The sequence below is a fragment of the Athene noctua genome, chromosome 4 (genome assembly GCF_965140245.1).
Source record: "Athene noctua chromosome 4, bAthNoc1.hap1.1, whole genome shotgun sequence".
Classification (NCBI taxonomy): domain Eukaryota; kingdom Metazoa; phylum Chordata; class Aves; order Strigiformes; family Strigidae; genus Athene; species Athene noctua.
The window spans coordinates 17,263,088-17,272,286 of record NC_134040.1 but is presented as its reverse complement, the minus strand read 5'-3'; the positions used below and the strand labels follow the sequence as shown (position 1 = coordinate 17,272,286).

The following is a 9,199-nucleotide window of genomic DNA, read 5'->3' as shown; positions in this document are numbered from 1 at the left end:
GACTGGAAAGCTTTCTTACATCGATGGCATCATCCGTAAAAAAAGCAGGAAAGCCGTTAGACATGGATAATACAAATCAGAAAATAGGTGTTGGCTTAGTCTGCTGAAGAAATGTCTCCGTTCATAGTGCTGGTCTTGATTTAGTTTCAATTTTTCTCCACAAGCTAATATCTTTTTCCAGTAACTCTAGTTGCATGTCCTTGTTTATGCACACTACAGACATTTCTCACCTAGAAGCCCTGTGGTAGCCTACCATAAATGGTAGTAAACCTATAACTTCTATGAATTAATAATCCAAAAGAAAATCTTAGTGTCTTTGGCTGCAGCAAGGAAAGATTTCCTGAAATTTCATTCCACGATGTTCTCTTCCACATTTCCACATTCTCTTCAGGTTCCTGCAGAATATTCCACCCTTGCAGTTATTTATCACATAGCCATATGCCTTCACTCTACAGTTTAAAATCAGTCAATGAGTCAATTGGGCCAGAGAGATTTGTCCTTTCTGTTTTAACCCTGTATGGAAGCAAGGGAATCACATTCACCAGGTCATCTCATTAATAGTGTCGGGCACTCACAGCCCATTATTTGGAAGGAAAATTCTCTTGTATTTAGAGAAATTTTCATCCAAAGTTTAAGAGTTTTACTTCTGGATTTGAGGATATCTGGCTAATTTAATGTATTTGTCCTTTTGTCAAGATGTTCTGTGTTTTCCTCAAGACTTCAGTATTGACCCTCTTTGACACACGGCTTAAGGTGCATATGAGAACTCTAATTAGGTCAAGAGCCTTTCTTTGAGCTCTGTCCGTTTTGGGTTGTACCATTATGTATCTTCCTGCTGAATAAGTAAGTCCAGGATCAGCTGTGGTCAGAATAATTGTTCTACGTGCAGACAATGTGGCAACTTGTTCTTTGATGTGCATTGCTGGCAAATACCCTGAGCTGAAATACAGGTAGAGTTCAGCAACACCAAGTACCATTTGTGGCAAAGCTGTTCAATGTTTGGCCAAACTTGCATCAGCAATGCAGACCACTGCCGTAGCCTTGATTTCTTTCTGCCTAACAAAATGGAGACGAACTGCCTTCTCCATCAGTGTTTTAAGGATTTCCAAGGAACCAGCATGACCTTGGATCTCCAGCACAAATTCTTGCTTTGCCTCAATCTGTGTCACTGAATGACAGAGGATCTAGTAAGAGAGATAAGAATGATGTTTATGTTTTAATACTTCAATGGGAGAATCATATTAAAACACCAGAGCTGCAAATAAAAGTCGTAAAGGGCAGGAGGAGGAAAGTGCAGGAGCTTTTCAAAGTGTATATTACTGTATTGCTACCTGTAGGAAAAGTGTTTCTCATTTTACCAGTAAATCACTGGCCATCAGAAACAAGAACCACTTCAGAACACAGCTACCGGCACTAAAAGAAATGCTAACGCCGTCTAGAAATAAGGACACCTCTCGGGAAGGGTAAAACAAGATGTTTTCCCAAAGGCAAATGGGGTAAGTCACCTTGACGGGAAAAGCAAACCCGCCTGAACTCAAACCAAGCCCTGGGAGAAATCGCCGACGAGGGATGGCACGGCCATACTCGGGCGCGGAAGGGAAGGAAGTGCCTCGGCGGAGGCCGCTCCGTGTCGGGGCACCCTCCCGGCCGGGAACAGGGCAGAGCCGGCCCGGCGAGCAACAGGTCACCGCCCGCTACGTGCTCCCGGCTGCGGGTTCGCTCTGACCCGCTCGGCCGCCTTTAAATAGCCGCGGCGCGAAACCTCCGACCCCCTCCCGGCACCCGCTCGCCCGGCGGGTCCCTCCGGGGTTGAACCCCTCACGCTCCTCCTCTTCCTCCCCCCTCCAGCCCCAGCCTGCCGGGGTGGTCCCGCCGCCCGGGCCGGGGGCAGAGCCCGCCCCCCATAATCCATGCGCGGGCGGCACCGCCACCGCCGCGGCGCTCTGAGGCGGCAGCCGGAGCGGAGCGGGCCGGGCCGTGCCCCGCCGCCGTCTCGCTTTCCCCGCATGGCCGGTGAGTGCTGCCGGCCGGCCGGCGGGCGGGCGGGCGGGTGAGGAGGGGTCCGCGCTGCCCGCCGCAGGGCCGGGGGGGCAGCACCTGGGGGTGGGGCGCCGCCGCCTTCCCCGTTTGCTCCTGCCGCGGGCGGCGGGAAGGTCCTGGCCGGGAGAGCGCGGCCGCGGGGCGGGAGGGGGCCCCTTCCCCCGCGGGAGGAGAGGTGTCGGCGGGCGGGGGCCGCTCTGGGAAGCCGGGTGAGGGGGGGCGGGTGGCCGTCGAGGGAGGCGGGCGCCCGAGGGAGCGGGGCTGCCTGCGGGGAGGGTGTCGGCGGCGATCCCGGGGGGCTTCGTCGGGGCTGGGAGAGCGACCTGTGGGAGCGGTGGGATGGAGGCTCCGGTGCGGGAGCTCCGGCCCTGAACGCGTGGGGTGAGGCGGGGGCAGAGCGGCCGCTCCGTGCTAAGGGAGCCGGGGGAGCGGGCTGGCGGGCAGAGGCTCTGCGGAAGGGACGGGTTTGGCCCGCGGGAAGGGGCTGCGGCACGGCGGGGCGGCGTGTGCCGGTCCGCGGGGAGCCAGGGAGGCCCCGCCCGCGGAGCAGAGCGGGGCGGCGGGCGCGGCCGCCGCGAGCGGAGCGGGTTCCGTCCCCGGAGGGCCGCGTGTGGCGGGGCGCGCTGAGGAGGGGTCGGCGGCCGGCGGGGAGGCTCTGCCCGCTGGAAAGAGAGGAGCGGCGGGAGCGGGGCGGGGAGAGACCCGGACACCTCCGGGGAGAGGGAGCCGCTCCGCAGGGGGGAGGGCGCCCGCTGAGGGCACCTGCCCGGGGCGAGGCGGGGGGAGGCGGGCGGTGGGGCCTGAGCGGCGCCGGGGAGGCGGAGGGGGACGGGGCCACCGTGCCGGCCTGGACATGGGCTCGGCGGCGGCGGGGGAGGCAAAACCGCGCCTTGGCTCTGCGGCGAGACCGTGGATGTGCGCGGGTAGAGGGGCCCGCCCGCTCCCGCCCGGGGTCCCTCTCGGCGCGGCGGCGCGCTGCGGCCGGTGCCGCCTCGGAGGAGTTAAGGGCGGCGGTGCTGGCGGCTTCCTGCTCGGTCCGCACCGGGGCAGATCGCGGCGGCCCACCCCGGCTGGTCAAACCTTTTTCTCGTTAGGGGTGAGCGCTGCTGCGAGCCGGGGAGCTCATCCGAGAGCCGGCGGGAGGGGGCAGCTGGGGGCAGTAACGGCGGGCTGTGTCCTCCTCCGCACACGCGTGCAGGGGAGGTGCTGAAGAAACTACCAACTCCGTCGGCATTCCCGCAGAGGCAGAGCTGCGGTACCCGGGCCACTATGCAGTCTGCAAATCAGGTACTGAGCAGCGTGGTAGAGGAGGAGGAGGTCTCTGCAGGTTTAGTGATTGGAAAGACGACGACGGAAAGACCTGGTCTTGCCCGTGGAAGTACAGGGGGTCTGTTGTCGCAGCACCCTGGTATTGGGACATGTACTCGGCCCTCATCAGTTCACCTCTGCTAAAAAACTGCCTGCTCATGCACCGCCTTTACTGTGTGTTAGAATCTTCTATGTGATGCTGAGAAGTGCTCTCACAAGGAATACTCTATGAATACTAGGGTAAATGGACTGCTTTTTTTGTTGTTCAGTTACTCAAAATGTACTTTAAACATTTGGGCAGTCAGCTAAAACGCAGACCTGCTGATGTTCTGGGGACGATACCTCACTTGGAATTTTTACAGGTCTGTTTCTGTTGTTTGCAAATGGATGTGACTTGTAAAGCAGCACGATTTTTTTTGGTGTTGATTTATTTATTTATTTATTTTCAAATTAAGTATCTGTTCAAAGTGAACTGGGTTCTGAATATCCAGTTTTTCCTGACTTGAGCACTTACTCATTTTGAGCGTATAGCAAGCATGTCAGGTGCATACTGAGGTACCTTATGTGGAAGATTCTATTTGGGTTTTGTCAGTGTTGCCAGACTCTGTTCTGCACTCCCTAGTGCTTATTAAGTTTATTTGCTTCCTACTCCTCCCATGTCAACAGGTTGTAATTGTTGATAGGTTTAGGACAGATTTTGTAACAGAAAACTACCTTTTTAACTTGCCAGCATCTAACTTGTCTCTTGGATGGGAAGGTGGTGGAGTGGGGTTTTTTTAATGCATACTTAAGAGCCTTAGTCTACCTGTAACTATCCCTTTTGTGGCTGTTTTAATTCATTTTGGTCTTCTGGTGGTTGCTCTCACTTGAGCAACCTCACTCAGGGGGATTGTGGACTTGGATTTTCAAACGACTGATTAAAAAAAATATAACAAACATAGCCAGATTCCTTGTGTGGTCTTCCTATGGACAACTGCATCTTCCACCATCTCATCCCATCCTGGTGTACTACTTTAGACTAGCAGTCTAGCCTCTGGCTTGATTGAGTTTCAGTTCACAGGGTTTATCACTGTTGCATCACTGCACTGCAGCGTTGTATTTGCATGGATTGCAGCGTTAAACACAAGGAAGCCAGTCCTCTTGAAAGAAAGAGCAAGAGATGCAGAAGAGTTCAGCAACTGCTTCCGTGATACATTAATTCTAAATAACAGAGCTCAGAAACGACACCATGCTGTTTCTGAGGAAATGAGATGGCCAAATGCTGCAATGAAACACTGCGATGTTATTCTCTTTATATGTGTCACTTGTGTGTATGTCATTCTTTCAGTTCTCACAGTAACAAATTTCATGGATAGATTTTTCCTCTTTAATGCTGTTTGTCTAGCATATTTGACTACTGATATGCTCCCAGCTAAGTTTCTTTTGGATATCAAGATAAGGATAACTGCTGGGAGCTTTTTATAAGTTATTTTTAGGTAGGTCAAGTACATGCTGAATGCTCAGAGGTGTCCTGAGTTACAGGTTTCATAGTGTTTCTGCAAGTTCCTGGTAATTATTAATGTAACCTTGAAAATACATGAAGAGTTTTATGTAGTGTGGAGAAGATCTGGTGTCAGCCTGAAGGAATTGCTCAGAAGGTTATGTATACCATGTTTGTCAGGATATATTTGCCCACAGGGAGAGGAAGGCAGCATGGTCAGAATTCAGCATATTCTTTGATTTGCAAGAAACCCACCTGCTTTGCTGAAAAATTCTGAACTTTATAAAAGCTTAACTGGAAATTAGGAACAGTTGGAGACTTCAGTAGTCTTTGTAATTGAAAGCTGATAATGAGTCTCCACTTAGCAGGATATTGTTTGTACCTGCAGTACAGGTAGTGTCCTTGGCAATTTCATTAGTGTCCTTGCCTTAAAACCAGTATTATGCCTTGTATGCCAGCTTTATGTCTTGGTTAATACATGACTTCACACTTGCAGCAGGCATAGTGGTTATTTCTCTACTGGGAGGACAGTGCATTATTTGCCTATTTGTACAGTTAGATATACTTTAAATTGTCCTTAACATAAAATCTAATAACAACAACAAAAGTTGTATGTACTTTCTCTTCTTCTGCCCTCTCTCTAGCGTAACAGCATGCACTACAGAGAACATGCCCTGTCTTCTAGCTTTGCTTTAAGACACCATTTAGGGGGGCCGTCTTCCTCTCAATTTCATCTTTCACAAACACATCTAACATTTCCCTGTATTGTATGCTTTTATAGCTGTTTTCTTAACTTTTGGAATCAAGGCTCAGTCACCATAGGTGAGCTTTTTCTCCCAACTCATTGAAGTATTGCAACTGTATTTGAGAAATCTCCAGAAAACTAAACTTTACTTGAAAAAAGTTTGAACACTTTTTCTCAGAAAACTGTTGAACTGTACTATATCAAACTTGCACAATCTTCACTGTTCTGTTATTAAAGCAGATCAATTTTTTTTCCACTTAGTTCTGATCTTGTGATATTTTGTCCCATAGAGTTTCTGTAGATTTGAGAATAAACTGCAGCATAAGCAGTTTTCAGTTTCTGACCATTTCTACGTTCAGCCCTAGTGTGTAATAGGTGCATGAAAGAAAATTCCACAGGAAAATACCTTTTAGGCTGAAGAAAAGTAATCTCAAGAAAAAATTAAATGAGGAAAAGTATTTTGGGGCTGTTTGGTTGTTTTTTTTTTTTTTTTTTTTTCCTGTCATTATTCTTTAACAAAACATTCTTTTCCAGATAGGAAAATCCTCATGGTTTGATGTGTTCCAAGTTCTTGTGCTCCTGTGTTGAGCATCGTATTTCAAAGTGGTTACTATGATAACATTGCCTTTTTAAATAAGGCTTGGATAATTCTGCTATTCATAGCATTATTACTGTTCATTCTTCTTGGTTTTCACAAGCCATGAGGGGGAAATAGAGATTTGAGTTTTTCTTCTTTGCTTGATTGGACTTCAGGGAAACAAAACTGTCTCTAGTTCTTTGATTGGGTCTTGTACTCCTTTGTTCCATATTTTTCTTGATCTATCCTTTCATTGCAGTGTGGACTATTAAACAAACCTGCAACGTGGTTTCTTGCAAGTCTGTACTGGTTTTCAGAAAGGTAGCCTGTGTTTTACCAGACCGTAAAGCATGGGAGAGACCTAAGTTTCACCGTACTGCTGTTTTTTAAGTCTTTTGTCTTCAGCATCCTTTTGACCTGGAAGCACCTTGGAAGTCAAGGTATTGGTGTAGGATTGGGCTAGCTGAGGCTGTAAGGTGTTTGCCGTCATTCTTGCAAGTGAATGGTATGAACACCAAGGTGGAGATTAAAATGTTCCTGTTGGGTAGCGCTGCTGAAAAAGGCAACGGAGACACAGCTATGCTAAGCAGAGGCAGTTTGTGCTGAGTGCTCCCCAGTTTGAAGTGGGTGACTTGTCACGAGCAGTGTGTTCCCAGCTGTCCCCACCAGTGGCACTCTGGTAGATCACCAACGACGTTTCAAAGATAAGCCAGTCTGGGTGAGAAGGTCAATGTAGTGATCACTGACACACTCAAGTATGTGTGGCTTCCAGTCAGAAAGAAGCAGAAGTTTTCTATTGCCGTTTGTTTGGCCTTTTTTTTTTTTTTTTTTCTGTTTCCTTGAAGGCCCCCATGGCCCACACTGAAGTGAAGGAGTCTTACCTAGCCACAGATAGATAACAGCATGGTTATTTGTTTTGTTGGAAACCCAAAGGGGTTTCTGTTTACATTTCTTAAGTGGTGGTTGATTAAACTGCTGTAATTTCATAGATTCAGAGCATTCTTAAACATGTGTAAGCATCCAGAGTCATCTTAATGATATTTAGCTTTAGCAAGCTATGAATAAAAAGACTTGACTTCTCCAGTTCCTGAGGAGTGCCTTGAGACAGTTTGAGTTAATAGAAGGTAATTACTGACACCCATTGTTACCTGTCAGGAGGGTGAAATTCTGTTGGTCTTTTGTTTTTGCTAACTTTTCAGTTAGCTAATGATTCAGATGATTTAGAGTAGCTGACATCCAGAAGGTTTTACTGGAAGGCTGAGATTAAAGAAGCTACAGGATGATATGACTTGTAGTAACTGCCATCAACTACAGTAACATCATGTGGTTGTTTAACTGTTGTGGCATGACATATTGTACTTAGAAGTCATACACTGTTCCTTTAGTTTCGTTTCCCTTGGAGCTGTCCCAGTGCTCTGCTTTGTTTTTTAAAACTCACTGACCTGGAACTGTGCATAATTGTTTTTTCCCCTCTTTCAAGTACAGTGTATGTAGTTGACCATATTATTCACAAACCTCAATCTTTTTTTTTTTTTTTTTTAATTTTCTATCCTATCTGGCTTGCTTTTACAACTATTGATATGTTCAATTTCCAAAGAAGATTGCAGGTTATCTTGCACTTTTCTGTTTTCTTGCACGCATCTTAATGAGCTCTTTTTTGTTTTTGCCAGAGATGGTGCGCTGAGTCATTTCCACAAGAGGCTTCTGTACCACTTCGAAGCAAGAATACATTAGAGAATAAAAGGTGTGAGGGCACACCAGCCTTTTTCTTTGCTAGAAAGCTAACCCTCAAGTGAATGTATTGAAGATTTCTAGACTTGGTGGGACAAATATCTCTACCTCCAGTTTTATGAATACTGCTAGCAATGGCTGTGGAACTCTGTTTGCTGCTGCTCCTTTGTGGAAGTACAATTTCAGAGGTACAGCCTATATACAAGCCACCTCCTGGGACTTTGGATTTTGGATTTGTACCAGCCAAGACGTATGACACAGGTGCATATCATGAACCTGGGCCGATAGGAATTTTGTTTAAAATAGTACATTCATTCCTGTACTTAGTGCAGCCAAATTCTTTTCCTCAAGGTAAGCAGATAAATTACTTCTTTTTAATAAAGATTTGCAATTGATATGTTTGTCCTGTTGTAGATACCAAGACCGTAATATGGAAGTAAATGATATGAAGGGCTTTGTTAGTAGCACATGTTATGAGTTGTCCCTTCTTCTAAAGGAAAACTTAGGATGTCAGAGAAGTGTGTGCTTATTGAGGTTGCATTGATTAAAGGTGCTTTTTGGGAACTCTGTGTGTTTGTGGATGTGGTAGTTGTATTTTCCTAATTTTCCAAAATGTTTTTTGCTTCATTTAGCTCTTAAAAGAAAATGCTAATGTGTTTGTATAATACTGACACTTAAAATTATATGGAGGTGAATCTTTAATAAAATCTAAGATTGGCTTTGGTTTGTTACTGATTCCTTTGGTGGTTTAGCTGTAACTGTGTATAAAAGGCATTTATATTATTTTATAGTACATCTTTAAATTTACATATGAAAACCTTCAGTAATTTAGTCTTAAATAAATTCTTTGGTCACATACCTATGCGATACCTGTGAAATGTTATTTGCTTGTACTTTTGAAAATGAACTCGAATGAATGAATGATATTTAGGCAAGTGCCTGGAGTCCCAGGTGTTAACCAGGAGAGCAAAATCCTGGCCTGTTCCCTGAAGGATCTGCCTTCTGAGCAGGTCTTACACAACGTGTAATGAGGGCAGTTGCATGAAGCTGACAGTAATGTCATCTTTTGGAGGAACTGTTTCCAGATACCTCTGCTTTTGTGGCCTCTTTCCTGCCATTAAATACACATATGAACTATTTGCCTCTCTGAGATCGGATATGTTAGCATTGTTATCTGCATTCAGCTCTTAGAAACAGGCCTTTGTTCTGCCTGAAGACATGCTTGAATGTTCTCTTATGATTGTGGAAACTTGATTTCAGTGCAATGTTTACTATGTCTTTATATTAACAGGAATTTGTTCTGTAATCTTGTATATGA

The 9,199-nt window shown here is 46.5% G+C and overlaps 1 protein-coding gene across 2 annotated transcripts in view; it reads left to right on the top strand.

Moving 5' to 3' along the window:
* Window positions 1-1,784: 1,784 nt before the first annotated feature.
* Window positions 1,785-9,199, top strand: part of PROM1 (prominin 1) — a 63,575-nt gene continuing 56,160 nt past the window's right edge. Inside the window, exons 1-2 of one of the 2 annotated variants that reach the window (XM_074904558.1) lie at window positions 1,785-2,013; window positions 7,821-8,232. In XM_074904558.1, the coding sequence (XP_074760659.1) occupies window positions 8,016-8,232 (217 nt within the window). In that variant the 5' untranslated portion in view covers window positions 1,785-2,013; window positions 7,821-8,015. The remainder of the gene's footprint in view (window positions 2,014-7,820; window positions 8,233-9,199) is intronic. The other variant, XM_074904557.1, reaches the window with a different exon arrangement.